General features: G+C 37.4%; 1 protein-coding gene across 1 annotated transcript in view; it reads right to left on the minus strand.

Annotated features, from left to right (window-relative positions):
- The window catches only part of LOC134677474 (leishmanolysin-like peptidase), a 148,039-nt gene extending 136,199 nt beyond the window's left edge, over window positions 1-11,840 (minus strand). Inside the window, exon 1 of the mRNA XM_063535956.1 lies at window positions 11,542-11,840. Coding sequence (XP_063392026.1) covers window positions 11,542-11,718 — 177 coding nt within the window. The 5' untranslated portion in view covers window positions 11,719-11,840. The remainder of the gene's footprint in view (window positions 1-11,541) is intronic.
- Between the last annotated feature and the right edge of the window lie 7,182 nt (window positions 11,841-19,022).

A 19,022-nucleotide genomic window follows, 5' to 3' on the forward strand; every position in this document is an offset into this window, starting at 1 on the left:
TTTCAAAAGTGTTTTTCAATAAAAAGACACGTCACTTATGTTTAAGTACCTTTTGACGTGATAACGTCTTATAAATCGATGAACACCGGTAGCATGCACGAAAAAGTGTCACGTTGTGGACAGATCTTTAGGTAATGTTGTGGACAGATCTCCATGGTAACGTTATCACGCAAAATTATCGTCCGTAAATCGACTTTACAGACAATAGTGTTGTGTTACTTTTAACACTATAGTTCGTTTTTTTTAGCATTAGAAAGAACTTGCAAGAAAATAAGCGATCTTGACATGTCTTTCAATTGAAAAACGCTTTTTAAAAATTAAAAACTATTACTTATGAAATAAAAGCAGAAGAATATAAATGATCGTATAAGATTCATAATTATTACATATTTGCCGTAACTTATTTTTAAAATGTGTTTTTCAATTAAAAGACACATCAAGATTGTTTACCTTATTGCTAATGCTAAAAAAAACGAACTATAATACCAACTGTTATAAGTAAACTATTCAGAAGATGGCACTATGCTTGAATAGCTTAATGTGACAAGGTTACGAAAACGTATTTGTTCTAGATTTTCCATAACTGGCACTGGCAGGTTGAAGGCCGAAGGGCTATTATTGAGGCAAAAGTTATTTACATTACAGTACACATGGTGCTACTTTACCGCACTAGTGCGATAATTAGCACGTTACGTAACTATGTTGAAAATTTAAGGGCCATTATGGGGCTATCCATAAATTACGTCATTTCAAATTAGGGGGGAGGGGGTCTGGATATCGGATGATGGTAACATGATGTAGGAGGAAATGGGGTGATTTGAAGCATGATTTTTGGATGATTTTAGGGGGGGGTCAAAAATCGTCAAAAGTCGATGACGTAATTTATAGACAGCCCCTATGTACCGTATAACGTTGACGATACATGTGACGATACAAAGGTAATTCGCAACTGGTGTCGAATATATTTTTGGTTTCATAGTAATTTTACCTGTCTTAAGTAGAATAAAGTGTTTAAGAGCCCTTCAACGTGCACACTAGCGCCACAGCTAAATAATCGTGATTATTTAAATTTAACGAAATATATTGAGAAAAGAGGGCCGCTACGTACTGTATTGTGTATTTAAGTACCTTTTGAATACATCAAACTAGTTTTTATGTTGCTGGTTTCGTCGATCTAGGAACTCAAAACAAAAACGGCCGTTTTAACTTTGGACGCATAGAATGACGAATCCAGCAACATAAACACTAGTCTGATGTATTCAAAAGGTACTTAAATACACAATACAGTACGTAGCGGCCCCCTTTTTTCAATATATTTCGTTAAATTTAAATAATCACGATTATTTAGCTGTGGCGCTAGTGTGCACGTTGAAGGGCTCTTAAGTACATAAATACATACAATGCCCTGCCTTATATATGTATATATGTATTATGTATCAATCTCTTTGGCATACGGGTAGGTAACAAGTACGTACGTACTTGTTAGGGAACTCTAGGGAGCAAGACCTAGAGTTCCGTAACAATTGGTCTAGAATTCTAGATGAATACTGCGAACCTGGGATAACTCGGGGCACTTATACCAGGGGTGCGAAGCTCCTGACTTCGGCCTAACTCGGCTCCGCTCGGCTCAGCATTGCTCCGAGCAATTTTTAGGGTTGGCACCACTTGACTTCCTTTTGCGAGCACGACCACAGATAAGATAATCACTTAAATTTTGACAACCCTAAATAGCCGAAAGGGATAGTGCCATATATTAGAAGGGGATAGTATGATTCGACCCTGAACCGCTGTCAAACTTCGGTTTTGTAGGAAGCTTCCTTTCTGTACGGTAGTACTATTATTTATTCTGTGCTTATACCTAAGTGAAGTAGCAAAATATTTATATTCTAAATGTTCTACAAAATAAATTATACCAAATCGCTTTGTATACTGCTTGAACTGCTTCTTAAATTCTAAAAAGGAGATTTTCGAAGAATTAATTTTATTTTCAACCAGGTCAATATTTCCACATTGACACTAAAAAAATGTTATATTCTTATCATTTTATATCGTTATTTTTTATTTCTTAAACTTTACTCCATCTTCAATTATTGCTAAAAGTACATAAAAACTATAAAAAGAACACATACAGGGCGCTTTTTTGGACAACTAGGCGTGTTGTGCAAGGTGATTAGGTAGGTCATACTGAACAACTTTTTCAATGGGACCAACCCCGAAATCCCAAAAAAAATTTTGGCCTTCCCATAGAAAACGTCGACATCCACTGGATCAAAATGTATGAAACGGCCAAAAATTTTTTTGTGGTCCGAGTTGGTCCATAGAAAAAGTTGTTCAGTATGGCCTACCTAATCACCTCGCACAATATGGCTAGTTGTTCTAAAAACGCCCTGTATATCGATCGACATCTTTTTTTATCGATATCGACATCTTTTTTATCGATATCAAATCCCTAGAATGTGCCCCGTGTTATTACAGGTTTGTTGAATAGACTCACTGACTGTAACAAGCTGCCAGTGATTTTGGCAGGCTATTGTTTACCGTCTATACGATTATGGATTTTGCCGAATACGAAATAATACGAATATTCGGTCGAATATTTGGTTGAGTTAGAGCCCTTAGCTTCGCTTTACCAGGCCCAAACAGGACGGGCAAACCATTAAGGCAGCGGTGGCGTAACGTCATCATCATCATCATCTCAGCCATAAGACGTCCACTGCTGAACATAGGCCTCCCCCTTGGACCTCCATACGTGCCGGTTGGAAGCGACCCGCATCCAGCGTCCATCCAGCATCCGGCGTAACGTCATCGCCTAAGATTTACGCCCGTAGGTTAGCTGAAACCGATGTCCGGGATAGAGCGAAGTGGATGGAGAAAAGTAGAAAAACGGACCCCGTCAAAGTACGGGACAAACGTTAGGATGATGATGATTTCGTTGGGCTAAAACTACCTAAAACGCTTAAGGCAAGTTCATTCAGGTCCGCGGTCTGCACTCATAACATAACGTGTTTTTAGTAGAAGAGCCGGCCGCAAATTTTCTAACCGACTTGATACCACGATGAAATGCACAATGGTTTCCCATAAAAATGATGCAAAGTCCGAATTCGATAGTCTGCCACGGCGGAACTTGCCGAAAGTACGAAAAAGAAGGCCACTTCCGGTGCCAAAAAAGGGGGTTGATTTAACCCATCTGATACCGAAATAATAATTATGGCAGCAGTTAGAAATTTACATGTAGACACATAAAAGCGAAGTCTGCCAGTATTTTTTTTGCCGGAAGTGCTTGGCAGACGCTCTCAAAGGTGGCCACCGGGACCCCTAATTTAACCCATCTGATACCACCATGAAACCAATTCCAGTCGGTAGGTATGAACCCTCATGTCAGGAATATATAAGTCTGCCAAGGCTTTTCCTGCCGAAACACCTTGGCAGACGAGATTATGTGAGCAAGGTGTACATCAGTTACCCTACATCAACCCATCTGATACCACCATGAAACCAATTCCAGTCGGTAGGTATGAACCCCCATTTCAGGAATATATAAGTCTGCCAAGGTGTTTCGGCAGGAAAAGCCTTGGCGAGTTTATAAGCAAGATGATCATCGGTTACGGTTAGAGAGGAAAACTGATATCGAACACCGAGAAATCTGTTTGCTGGGTCAAGTTTATTTCTGAGAACAGATTATATGACAGAACTCATGATTAAGATGAAATGATACCTACCGCATTTGCGCATAGATACAAGGAAAAATGCCTGCGTTAAAAAAAACAACATTCACGAGAAAGTTCTTAACGTTTATTTAACTATTTTCGAATCCTTACCGGTTTTTTTTCTTTATTAAAAATAAACAATCTTTAGTAGAGCCACAATAAGTAATGTACTACCGTACAGAAAGCACACTCTCTACGAAACCGAACTTTGACAGCGATTCAGGGTCGAATCATGATATCCCTTTCTAACTTATGGCTATTTAGGGTTGTCAAAATTCAAGTAATCTTAAAATTTATCTGTGGTCGTGCACACAAAGTGACGTCAATTTGTGCCAATCCTAATAATTGCTCGGAGAAATGCTGAGCCGAGCAGAGCCGAGTTTGCCCGAAGTCAGGAGTGTCTCCCCACTAGCAGAGGAATGTTGATAAGACAACAAAGCGTCATTCTTTCATTGGCTGCTGGATACTGGGGATCATTTATTGTAAATATTTGTACAATAGTTTCTTCTTTCCAGCATCAAATGAAATTCTTTGCATACCTACCTATCTGTATCTTTAGGTATTTAAATAAAAGTAAACAAATAATTTGACAATTTGTGGGTAGTTATAACATTTATTGACTAACCAACCAAATACAAAACCGCCTGGATCTGTCACTGAACGACCTGACTTTAATCTACATTATTTGATCGTGTAATGTTTTCATCTACCCTCAACTGGCTTAAGAAGTCATTTGAGGGTAGATTTTGTTTACTTTTATTTAAACACCTAAAGATACAGACTATAGGTGCTGTACTCTTGGTATACTACATTTGAGGGTAGATTTTGTTTACTTTTATTTAAACACCTAAAGATACAGACTATAGGTGCTGTACTCTTGGTATACTACATTTGAGGGTAGATTTTGTTTACTTTTATTTAAACACCTAAAGATACAGACTATAGGTGCTGTACTCTTGGTATACTACATTTGAGGGTAGATTTTATTTACTCTTTTTTAAATACCGAAAGATACAGACTATAGGTGCTGTACTCTTGGTATACTACATTTGAGGGTAGATTTTGTTTACTTTTATTTAAACACCTAAAGATACAGACTATAGGTGCTGTACTCTTGGTATACTACATTTGAGGGTAGATTTTGTTTACTTTTATTTAAACACCTAAAGATACAGACTATAGGTGCTGTACTCTTGGTATACTACATTTGAGGGTAGATTTTGTTTACTTTTATTTAAACACCTAAAGATACAGACTATAGGTGCTGTACTCTTGGTATACTACATTTGAGGGTAGATTTTATTTACTCTTTTTTAAATACCGAAAGATACAGACTATAGGTGCTGTACTCTTGGTATACTACATTTGAGGGTAGATTTTGTTTACTTTTATTTAAACACCTAAAGATACAGACTATAGGTGCTGTACTCTTGGTATACTACATTTGAGGGTAGATTTTGTTTACTTTTATTTAAACACCTAAAGATACAGACTATAGGTGCTGTACTCTTGGTATACTACATTTGAGGGTAGATTTTGTTTACTTTTATTTAAACACCTAAAGATACAGACTATAGGTGCTGTACTCTTGGTATACTACATTTGAGGGTAGATTTTGTTTACTTTTATTTAAACACCTAAAGATACAGACTATAGGTGCTGTACTCTTGGTATACTACATTTGAGGGTAGATTTTGTTTACTTTTATTTAAACACCGAAAGATACAGACTATAGGTGCTGTACTCTTGGTATACTACATTTGAGGGTAGATTTTGTTTACTTTTATTTAAACACCGAAAGATACAGACTATAGGTGCTGTACTCTTGGTATACTACATTTGAGGGTAGATTTTATTTACTCTTTTTTAAATACCGAAAGATACAGACTATAGGTGCTGTACTCTTGGTATACTACATTTGAGGGTAGATTTTGTTTACTTTTATTTAAACACCTAAAGATACAGACTATAGGTGCTGTACTCTTGGTATACTACATTTGAGGGTAGATTTTGTTTACTTTTATTTAAACACCTAAAGATACAGACTATAGGTGCTGTACTCTTGGTATACTACATTTGAGGGTAGATTTTGTTTACTTTTATTTAAACACCTAAAGATACAGACTATAGGTGCTGTACTCTTGGTATACTACATTTGAGGGTAGATTTTATTTACTCTTTTTTAAATACCGAAAGATACAGACTATAGGTGCTGTACTCTTGGTATACTACATTTGAGGGTAGATTTTGTTTACTTTTATTTAAACACCTAAAGATACAGACTATAGGTGCTGTACTCTTGGTATACTACATTTGAGGGTAGATTTTGTTTACTTTTATTTAAACACCTAAAGATACAGACTATAGGTGCTGTACTCTTGGTATACTACATTTGAGGGTAGATTTTGTTTACTTTTATTTAAACACCTAAAGATACAGACTATAGGTGCTGTACTCTTGGTATACTACATTTGAGGGTAGATTTTGTTTACTTTTATTTAAACACCTAAAGATACAGACTATAGGTGCTGTACTCTTGGTATACTACATTTGAGGGTAGATTTTATTTACTCTTTTTTAAACACCTAAAGATACAGACTATAGGTGCTGTACTCTTGGTATACTACATTTGAGGGTAGATTTTGTTTACTTTTATTTAAACACCTAAAGATACAGACTATAGGTGCTGTACTCTTGGTATACTACATTTGAGGGTAGATTTTATTTACTCTTTTTTAAATACCGAAAGATACAGACGCGAAACGAAATTAGTTCCTTTGGACGACCATCATCGCTACCTGAACCACAGAATCAATAGAGTCAGACCATAAAAAGTCTGCAGCGGATTGGATAGCCCACGCAGTGCAAGTGTCATTTTCCGTCAAACTATGAAATTATGGCGTATAAATAACACTTACACTGCGTGGGCTATCAAATACGCTGCAGACTTTTCTTGGTGCGACTCTAATTTTACTACCATACAGAAAGCTGCGCAACTAGCGCAACTTAAAACAGCGTTTCAGCGCCGAACCATGTTGTCCCTTTCTAATACAATACAATACAATACAATAATTTATTCATAAAACCAATACAATTTTACACCTCATATTATTCGGTACATTACTATTCTATATTTATAATACATTATTTTACATAATACATTTCATTATTAAAATTAAGCAAGAAGTGCATACATTATTATAAATTCACCTATTCGAAGAATTCATTCAATGAATAGTAGGCAGCAGAGACTAGGTATTTTTTAAGTTTGAGTACGAATGTGTTATTGCTATTCGCAGTTTTTATGTCTTCAGAGACTCGGTTGTAGATTTTCGGGCCAATTGTGTGCAGACATTTTCTAGATTTAGCTAGCCGTGTGCGTGGTGGACGGAGTTCGTGGCGGTGCCTAAAGTTGTATTTGGGTTCCTCACCGTTAGACTGGAACTGTTCGAAATTAAACCTTACCTGTTTGGCTACCTCTAGGATAATGTATGGAACTAGCCCTTTCGGCAATTTAGGGTTGTCAAAATTCATGGTATTATCTGTGGTTTTGCACGCAAAGGGACAATAAAAACAATGCTGAGCCGAACGGACCCGAGAATGCCCGAAAGGATCAGGTTCGCCCTGGCTGAACCGATTTAGATATTTAGTATGGAGATAGTTTGAGGCCCGGGGTAGAACCTAGGGTAGTACTAGATTTATCAATGATCATCATTACCAGGCGTGGCTCACTCCGCGATTTCGTCGCTTTGCTACAGGTAGCTAAAACTGCATCCGTTCGACCCCAATTTTGGGGTTTGCCATAAGCCGCGCGTGGCGCTGTCGCCACCTAGCGGCCATATCTGTGCTGATCGTGACAGACGCGTTTTGTTAGAGAGTGAGTCTTCTGTACCTAGTACTATTATTTATTACAGTACAAATACACGCAGACGATGTCGCGGGTGAAAGTTAGTAGTAAATACATTACCTATCAAATTATTTTGACGTTTTAACCGCTCGTAGATCACGATCACGACGTCTTTTTGTAACATAACAGTAGACTATAGTTCGTTTTTTTAGCATTAGAAAGAACTTGCAAGAAGGTAAGCGATCTTGACATGTCTTTTAATTGAAAAACGCTTTTTATAAATCAAAAACTATTACTTATGAAAGCAGAAGAATAAAAATGATCGTATTAGATTCCTAATTGCTACATATTTGCCGAAACTTATTTTTAAAATGTGTTTTTCAATTAAAAGACACATCAAGATTGTTTACCATATTTCTAATGCTAAAAAAACGAACTATAAGCTTAATCATTAATAACGTCAAAATAACAATTATAAACCACAAAGACAGTATTATAAACACTACAAATATGTATAGGTATAACCTATCAAACAACTTTGTCAGTAGAAAAAGTTAAATTGGTTAAAACACTTAACCCTTACAAGTCATCATCATCATTCTCTTGCCCTTGTCCCATTCACTTGGGGTCGGCGCAGCATGTCTTTCTCTTCCACACCTATCTGTCGCCCTTACAACCCTAACAACAGTAACAACCCATACAAGTGTAAGAGTTTAATTTAAAAAAACAAATTAACTCACAAAATAACAAATCGCGCTGTTGAAAGTTGAAAATGTTAAAATGAGACGAAATTTTCAAAGAATTAGCCATTATGATTTTAAATTGGTTTATCGTTTTATCGCTGAAAGGCGAGAGTTTTCGCTTTTGACTGCGATTATCAATCATCGTTACGCAACCGAATGGCGAATGACAAAAACTGCATTTCCCAAGTTGCGAACTTTCTAAGATCTATTTGTAATGTGTTAATAGTTTCTTTTGAACCTATTAACTACGTGTTAAGACTTTCTTTTGTATTTTTTTTCCATTTTATGTCTCCTTAGTTTAGTGTGAATTCACATTATAATTTTGGTCCATTCAGAGCAAAAAACTTAGAAGACTTTACCGTAGTAAGACACGTAGGTAGATGCTAATGGGTTAAAATTACCATCATTTTCAGTGTTGCCAACTCGGATTTTGAAAAAATGCTAGACTAATGTCTAGTTTATGCCAAAATTATACCAACGTTTTACGAAATATGCTAAAAAAATGCTAAAATGTAACTTGAAAATAGACACTTAAAATAAAATAAGCCTAAAGATATTGACTAAAATGCCGACTGCTGTCCCATCCCAGCAAAATAGCATAACAGAGATTTGGCTAAATTTATGAAAGAACCTAAATGCAAGATTTTGGTAACAAAGCGGTTGAAAATATACCAAATCTGGCACCATTTATGCCAAGTTGGCAACACTGATCATTTTAATGCGGACTACTTCTAAGTCGTACGGTTTTAAAATGCCGTAATCCACAGATTACATGCCGATGACTGGCATTGTTATCTTTTGATAAACCAAACCGCTAATTATGTGTGCATAATAAAAAGCAATAACAACAAAAGATTCCATACAGATGACAACTTCACCGCTTAAAGAATAGAGTTAGAATTACAATAGCAGGTACTCTATACCTATAGGACCTTTTGGAATTTACCTGTGGTCGCCCAGGTGGATGTTTAATGTTTATGTTTCATGTTCAAAAATCATTTATTTACAAACAAGATGTATACAGCGGTATTACTAAAAGAAATTAATAACTAGCTTAAGCCAGATACTCATTAGCGAGCCGTAACCGTAACGGTTGCATGTACTGTAACCAAAAAAACATGGGCAAGTGCGAGTCGGACTCGCGCACGAAGGGTTCCGTACCATAATGCAAAAAAAAAAAACAAAAAAAAAAGCAAAAATAAAACGGTCTTCCATCCAAGTACTGACCACTCCCGACGTTGCTTAACTTTGGTCAAAAATCACGTTTGTTGTATGGGAGCCCCATTTAAATCTTTATTTTATTCTGTTTTTAGTATTTGTTGTTATACTCGTAGCGGCAACATAAATACATCATCTGTGAAAATTTCAACTGTCTAGCTATCACGGTTTGTGAGATACAGCCTGGTGACAGACGGACGAACGGACAGCGAAGTCTTAGTAATTGGGTCCCGTTTTACCCTTTGGGTACGGAACCCTAAAAATCTGGATATAAAATATTACTGGAATAGACAGTGTTGCCCGTGCGGATCTTTTGGTCCGAATTCCGATCTTTGTTCGTTCGTGGAACCTGGATCAAATCGGGGTAATCGGACCATTTAAGAACTCCTGAAATAAAACTTAATTTTTTTTTTTACTTACCCAACACTAGGGATAAACCTGTAGTTACCTAACTAACGTACAACATAAACAGATCATACACGGCCTTAATCCACGCGAAAACCGGTTTTTCGATCACGATATACCCGGCATTTGCACACGCATCACTAGTCACGTGCGCATTTGATTTAAAAAAAATGCATCGAGTCTATGATTTTGCATACCTAGTACATATTGCATTCCTATACATTGCGTGTATGCTTGTTTCATGTCGATTGCATACTGCAATTGAGTGGACAGGCGGGCTTAAACACTTTCAGTTTTATTAATAGTTATTTGTTTTACAAGGGGGCAAAGTTGTTGTTTAACCGCTCGTGCTAATATTGATACCCGAGCAAGCGAAAGATTCCAAAATTGAACCAAGAGCGTAGCGAGTGGTTCGAAAAATGAAATCTTGAGCGATGCGAGGATTTCAAAGCACGAGGGTTAAACAAAATTTGCCCCCGAGTGAAACACAACATTTTTCACCACACCAAACCGAAGCAAATATTAAATGTAAAATATCAAACAAAATCAAAGCAAATCAAATCGAAAATGAATGTTATTAAATATTTATCATCCAAAATCGTCATATAAAAGTCAATTCTACCAGCAAACATAAGAAAACAACTCAAAATTTGCATTTGATTACTTTGCCTCACATGAGAATAAAATGCAACTTTGCTATCAGTTTTTTAAGTGCAAAGTAAGCCTTTCCGAGCTGGTGTGGTGAAAAGAAATGCTCCATTGGCAGTTCTTGTTTTCCAAGTTATCGTAACTTGTCATAAGCTAGAGTTAGAGTAAAAGTAAGCTAGAGTTAGACCAAAATAAGTCTGCAACGATTTTGTTAGAACACGCAGTCCAAATATTATTTATACGTCATAATTTCATAGAAGTATGACGTTTATAATAACACTTGCACTGCGTGTGCTATTAATTAAAATAGATGCAGACTTTTCTTTGTCTAACTCTAAGTAGGTATATTTAATCTGGTTTTAAGTGGGTTTAACTTTTAACTAATAAATTCACTTTAAAACCTGGCATTTTATTATAGCACTGTTTTGTTGCAGTGATTCGAAATAATAATACACAATACAGAAGAAATAAAAAAGTACTTAAATGAGAATTTAAATCTTTATAATATGTTGTGATGATTTGATAATCCATTAGGAGTATCATTTACGTATCTACCTATTTATTCACATATTTGTTACACCTGCACTATAAGTACAAAAGTATTAATACTATAAACATTATATAATACTAACTATTATAGTGAATAATGTATTACTTTAAATTTAAATGCACATTTTTTCGGGAAGTTTTTCGAAGCCTCAAAACAAAACACAACTTCCTATTTAGCTCAAAATTTCAGTCATTTCTCAATATTTTTTACCATTCTAGGCATAGATTTACTATATATTCTAGGCATATGAAAGAATTCATTAAAAAAATACACACATATAAGAAAGCGCGAAGTTACACACATTCTATTTAAACTAATTTAATAAAGCATTCAAACGAAATTCCTTGAACTTGCAAATCGAACATAACCTAACTTTCAGTTTTTTTTAATAAAAAAAAAACAAAAACTTATTCAGATTCTTACTTCATCAGCTTTCGGGTGTCTGTGGTTGCAGTGCACGTGTCGGTGTTCAACTTTAGTCACAGCTTTATTAGACAATTCATTTACAAAAGTGTTGCAGAAAACATGATCCAAATTCACACACAGTAACACAAACAAACCAGACACTCTCACAAACATAACTGTAGTTATTTCCATCATTATGTCTGCAATAACGACTTGTTTCACTCAATACATAAACAATGTTATTGTTTACATTTTAAAATTTCAAAACGCGACGAGACGTGCAGTCTCTACTGAGTACGCGGCGTAACTGTATTACTAATTTTATTTCATTGACTCCGTGACTACAAGTCTGAAGATAATTTTACTATTTCGCGTACACGTCCCGAACAGATTGCTCTTTGAAATTAAACTTTATATCAGCGCAATAAAGCTTATAATCGATTTGACAATAAATAGCGAAAATAGCGTCTACTCAAACGCGCGGGGCAGCTGTTAACTGTCAGCCATTTTTTCCATTCGACCGGTTAACTATCTCTTTTTGGCACATTAATAAAGAAAGGGATACGTAAAAATGTGGGCGAAGTTAAATTTTGTTAGTTTTTAACGCTATTATCAATAATTTGCGCGCCCACTCGAGTACCTACCTAAATTGTATAATGTATTGTACAGAGGATGTACAGTCCCCATCAGATATATCGGAGCGGCTGAGGCGCTCACAAATATCTGAACACGCCTCTATTGTCAAGGCGTTAGAGCTCGTGTTAAGATATTATCTTTGAGCACCTCGGCGACTTAATTAACTACATAAAGGCTCCAGCTAAAACATCCAACCCTACCTAACCTAAGTTATTAATATTTGTTTGTCCTTTCCAGATCTCGGGACCACGGGGTCCCGGACTTTTGGGAGGCGTGCGTGGGGCCGTAGCCAACAGCGCAGAGGCCCTTTAAGACAATTTAATCTAAAAGCAAGGGATACACGTGGCGGATACCATCCCCGAGCGCACAATATGATACATCCGGAGATGGTCCCCGCCAGGTGCAAAGACTATTGCAGTGCAGCACTTTTGTGCTGCGATGGGAACTAAGGTCATGGGCTATTGATTTGAATGTTGGATGGACTGGATATCGGGCTATGGGATGAGACTAGCGGACACCTGCCGTGACAATCAGTCTCAATATTGTGTAAGACAGGTGGTGACTCGCCTACTCATTTAGTGGGCCCTACAACGGCCGCACGCACAGTGCGGCAATAGGGGCAACACTTTGGAGTGGCTGTAAAGTTGTCGAGAGGTGAGTCTGCAGTGTGCCAGATCCCGGTAATCCGTTCAGCAGGCTGCCGGCGTTATGACATTTTACACTTCCAACCTGGAGCATAGGTCCCGCTCTTGCGACTCCACTCTGGCCGGCCGGTCAAGGCAAGCACAGAGGCGAGGGTCAGATGACAGGGCCCTCTGGAATAGGGGTCCGCGGTGTCGCCACTCACCGTCAGCTCGCCACAAGCTGCCCCCGCGGAGTTATTAATATTATTATTACGGTTCCGTAGCCAAATGGTAAAAACGGGACCCTATTACTAAGACTCCGCTGTCCGTCTGTCCGTCTATCCGTCTGTCCCTCTGTTCGTCTGTCCGTCTGGCCGTCCGTCTATCTGTCACCAGACTCACCAGACTCTAATTCAAGAACCGTGATAGCTAGACAGTTGAAATTTTCACAGATGATGTATTTCTGTTGCCGCTATAACAACAAATACTAAAAACAAAATAAAATAAATATTAAAGTGGGGCTCCCCTCCCATAAAACAAACAAAAGTGATTTTTTATCGTTTTCTGCGTAATGGTACGGAACCCTTCGTGCGCGAGTCCGACTTGCACTTGGCCGGTTTTTTTTAATAGGTAAAGGAATAATCTAACTTTATTTTGAGACTTAAAGTTATCAAAGTTCCCTAAGTTTGTTGAAATACTTCGAATGGTCCGAAAACTTTAAAATGTAAGTATACACGCTTTGGAACTTTGGTTTCTGCAGTGCATTGTTATTTAAACCTCAAAATGCAATGTAAGCATTAAGATATACACGGTGTAACATGAGGAAACCGAATAATTTTAACCATGCATTTCTGAGGTCAAAAGAAGTAAAAAATGTCATATGAGTTTAGGCCAATTTCGCCAAAAAAAAAATTTTTTTTGTTTCGTTTTTTTTCAATTTTTTGTATGTATTTGTACATAAATGATAAATGTTATTGGTAAACTTGTCACTTAAAATTGATTTTTTCATTTTTTTTTCGTCGAACCTACTTTTTGCAAAGTGTTGCTTGTCACTTTTTGACATCTATCAATAAGGATATTTAGACTACGTCCCTTAAGCAGCAACATCACCATCAAAAATGCCTTTTACACCATGTAACAATAAAAACTTATTTTTTTTTATTAATAATATCTCTGAAACTAGGCGAATATCAAAAAAGTTTATAGGACATTTTTGTCTCTAAATATGATCAGGAATACGCTGTTAAAATTATTCGGTTTACTCATGTTACACCGTGTATGTAAGGCATGTCGGTATCCAAAGTATCTAAGTACAGTCAGCCAGCGGGCCAGAGGGTCTAGCCAAGATGCCTCACGTTTGCGCTGTAACGATTGTAGCAAACGAAACGGTAATGTCTCTTTATCACTCTCCCATATAAGTGCCATCACAATATGCAAAGCCTATTGGGGAGACCCCTGACATAATCTGTTTTAATCTGTAACCTGTATTCTCTTAGAGGATATAACATTCTTGAAAATAAATACTTTTTTACTTTACATAAATAAGCGTTTAGTAAAATATCGCATCTTAATCCTAAATTGACGATAGCACCGCCATCTAACCTTTCAACCCAAGGGGAAAGTATTGTTGGTATTAGTAATAGTCCGGTTTCCTTCGCCGAAAAGCTAATTCATCATAGACGGAGAGCTAGTCCCGAAAAAGGTATACAATTTCGAGAGCACAAAAACTTCTATAGCAGCGGTCGGCAACCTTTTAGCAGCCAAGGGCCACATAGTAGTGAAGGAAGTTGACGCGGGCCGCACTTTGTCAATATTTATGACTTTATTAGACATTGTCGTTTGTCCATATTACATACTAAATAACCAGGGAGGCTTGAGGGCCGCATGCGGCCCGCGGGTCGCTTGCTCGCTTGTCGCGGGCTGCTCTATTAGAGTCAGGCTAAGCTCACTCTGCACGTATTTGATAACACGCAGTATGGAAGTGCACTTGTCCAGTTTCTGTGTCCAATGTGTATTTGCGTCTCACATTTTGCTTAGTGAGAGAGTGAACCACGAGTGAGCGCAATGGGCATTGTACCTAGAACTTGGACAGGTGGAATACCAACATTAGGCGGACTCCCTTTTTACGATGGAATAGGTACCAACCTTTTGCTTAGACTCCCTTTAGAGAGTTTAGAGCTGTTTCCCACTGACGTCCAGTTTTTTGCGGTTACAGTTATTTGAGTTTTCTGTAGTATGCATGCAGGATCCCGCAAACAGAATCCTCGTGTGAAAGTTACTTATACAACCTATAGTCTAAAACGGAATCCTGAAAAAAATCGTACCCGCAAGAAACTGGACGTCAGTGGGAAACAGCACTTATACGGGGCTAGCTCTTAGCTTTCTTGTCGAAGTTGAAGATCTCGTGGCGGCACCCAATATTATAGGCGAGACTAAGGCTCACCGTCTTCGCTGGCTCGGCCACGTTTTGAGAATGGAGGAGGATCGCGGCGCTAACAGGGGCATCGCTGGGGCGATGCGGTTGAAGCGGACTTGCGCGATCTCCATGCCGATAACTGGCGGGAGATGGCACAGGATCGAGACAATTGGCGTGTACTCGTGTCGGAGGCCAAGACTCATTTTGGGTCACTGCGCCATTAAAGTAAGTAAGCTCTTAGCCTACCCCAGTCACAGTGCTATGCCGGTCAGAGTTGTATTTTAAACTGTGAGCATACCTACTGTTTCGTAACGTATTCATTAGGTGTTATTTATTTAGGCCGCGTACAGACACACTGACCGACGGCATTCAGTACAAACAGCGACACTGTCCATCGGTGGACCTTATGCCTTTTGTAATAAGGTTTATGAACAGTTAACACTGTGGGCGATGGTAATGGTACACACACTAGGTACAGCACTAGCTTGTGCCCGCCGTTAAGGGGTCATCCATTAATTACATCACACGTTTAGGGGGAGGGAGGGGGTCAAGAAAATGTGACATGTGGGAGGGGGGAGACACAAACTTTGTGACGTCACTTTAACTTCATCAGTAACCGAAAATTTATTTAAATTATTTTATTCGCTGTACATTTAAATAACAAGTTTTTAAAACGATAATCGTTTTTATTCGTTTAATTTTCTTTCCTAAGCAGTTTTGGGTTATAAAATTACTAATATTTATGTCGTCAAAAATATTTTGATAAAATATTAATAATACAGGTACTTACTTAATTCGATTTGGCAATTTCGTAGAAAAAATGTGACGTCACACCAGGGGGGAAGGGGTTTGCCAAATGTGACCAAGTGTGACAAGGAGGGGGGGAGGGGTAAAAAAACCTAGAAATTCGTGTGACGTAATTAATGGATGACCCCTAAGTTGTATCCAGACGAGACAATTTTTCGCCAATCTGATGAAATTCTCCGATCGAACAGGGCCGTTCGGGCGCAAATACCAATTTGATTCCCCGATCACATCAGCAGGTGCGGACACAAAAATGCCAATTTTCATAGTAGAACGCAAATTGGTGATTTAATTTGTGTACGTGTGGACGCTAGATGAGATTGACCAATTATTTTCCTGAACAAATCGACTGATTTCGTCAATCCCGTCTGGATACTATACCCCTTTATGCACACTTTTATTTTTAGGGTTCCGTACCCAAAGGGTAAAAAGGCACCCTATTACTAAGTCTCCACTGTCCGTCTGTCTGTCACCAGTTACTCATGAACCGTGATAGCTACACAATTGAAATTTTCACAGATGATGTATTTCTGTTGCCGTTGTGACAACAAATACTAAAAACAGAATAAATTAAAACTCCCATACAACAAACGTGATTATTTTGCCGTTTTTTTGCGTAATGGTGTAGGGGTTCCAAATGTATGTTACATTCTTAAACAGTAACGTAAAATGGGGTGAGTTGGGTGAAATTTGACTTTCAAAGCTCGATAAAATTTTATTTTTACATGTGAAAACTGAATGGTGTATATAATAAGTGGTTCGGACGTTTGTATTTTAGTTTGTATTTTATTTTGGGTAGTTCCATTTCATAACTTTGACGATGACGACTATAGCCCCATTTTAAATTGGAATACATTATTTTTTGTAGCAGTAGCCTTAAAATCCCTTCTCACCCCCCTCTCAAACCTTCTCTCCCCATTCATAACCCAACTCTCCCCGCGAAACCTACTCACCCAGTTTTACGGTAGTTTACAAGATATTAATGATAGTAGGTATTTAGCTGTTCTATAAAAATATAGTAGCGGTAAAATGTCAAGGCAGAACCGGCTATGAATGGTATGATGATAATCTAAACTCATACCTCACACCTTCTTCGTAGCATTGTCGAGGATATCTTACGTGCAATGATTACATTACGGTCGAGAAAGCTAAGTGTCTATTATGTACGTTGCGTAATGACTTTTCTTTAAACTGCCTCTTGTCACAGAATAAGTAGGTAATACGTGCATGTAGTACTACTGGTGTGGACGGTAATGTAATTTTTATTTTACCACTTTGTGAATAGAATCGCGTTACTTTGCGGAAATCCATATAAGGGCATTTCTCAGGAGGGCCGTTTTTACGTGTCCGGGGCAGTAATTGATTGAATTTACTGTTCAATAAATCTGAATTAATTTAGGCATGATCTTCAGCTTATATTCTGTCTGGGACACTATCAAATTATTTATTTATTATTTATATAATACAAGAAAAAGAAATTCAAATGCCAAAAATGATGTTCGGTGGCCGTGTCCCGCACCCAGATTTTATGAAACAAAAAATTATTACTCAAGATGGGTCATTAGATCGGAGTTATTATGGGTATTCACGCATAGGGTATTAGTTAGCTTATCATATTCTTTATATCACAATAATGTGTTTGCTCAACACATTGAATAAAACCAAATTTACGATGTGTCCCGGGCTAGTGACTGATATCGGTGTAATTTGCAAAACATGTCAGTACTCCTTCAAAGTTGTAGACCAGGAACTCAGTGTCTCAAACATAGTATGCTTTAGTTGTGCCTTAACCGTTGAATAAAGTAGAGGTACAGTCACAATACAATAAAGTGATTTTATAAACGTTTCTCCGTCCTTCGCTGGGTTTGGTCCTATGTTTTTTTGAGATCGGTGGTGCAATTTACTCCGAAAATTTTAGTGCAATTATCGTTATGTAAGTGATTAAGAAGTCATCGAAAGTACGTAAATCCACCATTATTACATCTCCTCTGTATCGTTCATGCTGTTTCTGTAATTGCTAAAAAGCGATTAATTTTGATATCGCTGGTGTTGATTTCCCTGGTTTCGGTGGATTTTTTGACCACCGATATCAAAAAAGTGATCACTGAATTCAAATCCTGCTTTGTAAACTAGTTTGTTGTACTAATTTATCATATCTAAAAAGTGAAAGATACGTTGTACAAACGTAAAATTATGTTTGTAAGTAAATTATGTCATAGTAGGTACACAAAATCAATAGTTCACTATGAGTAGTTTTTTAAACCAGGCGTATAGACCCAATGTTTCTTTCTCTGTCTTGATATTCTTTTCCAACCAATTAAGTAAATTATGTTCGTTCGTTCCTCTATATCACCGGAGGCCCTACACCTCGATACCTTTGAACATGTCAGCCATGTTAAATAAATGTAGTCAATTAGATCCCACTTCTTTTAAAATAACTTGTGTATGTAAGTACTATGCAAGGTGAACCCAAGGGACAGGATGTACAGAACAAGGGATTAAAAATAAAATAGCATTCTAATGTCGAGATCGCTTCAAAGGCACTGAGCGTACCTACTGATCGATATTTCTAAAGGATAGCCATAGACACAAATTGAAGACAGCAAATGTTTTAACAATCCTCAATGTCTTATGTCTTTGTCAACAACTTTGTTACAATTTAGCTCAAGTGTTTGAGGGTGCTGGAGATCATAATTAATTGGTAATTGGATCTTCAAGCATTACTCGACTACTTCAAATATTATAGTTTTAAATTGACGGAGTTCACGCTTTTAAACTCTTTTATTAAAAAAATACTTGTTTTCCGTATTGCATCATATTGCTTTATAAGTACATTAAATATTTAATGAGCATTGAACACCACTCAAGAGTGTATTGTTTATCGGGTGCAGGTAACATAAGTTTTTTTTAGATGCGTGTGCGGTCGGATTGCGTGAAACAAACGTCTTCTCCTTCATGGATATAATAATGCAATGAATAAATGATTATAATGTAAGAATTTGTGGTCGACAATGTCGACA

The sequence above is a fragment of the Cydia fagiglandana genome, chromosome 26 (genome assembly GCF_963556715.1).
Source record: "Cydia fagiglandana chromosome 26, ilCydFagi1.1, whole genome shotgun sequence".
Taxonomy (NCBI): Eukaryota; Metazoa; Arthropoda; class Insecta; order Lepidoptera; family Tortricidae; genus Cydia; species Cydia fagiglandana.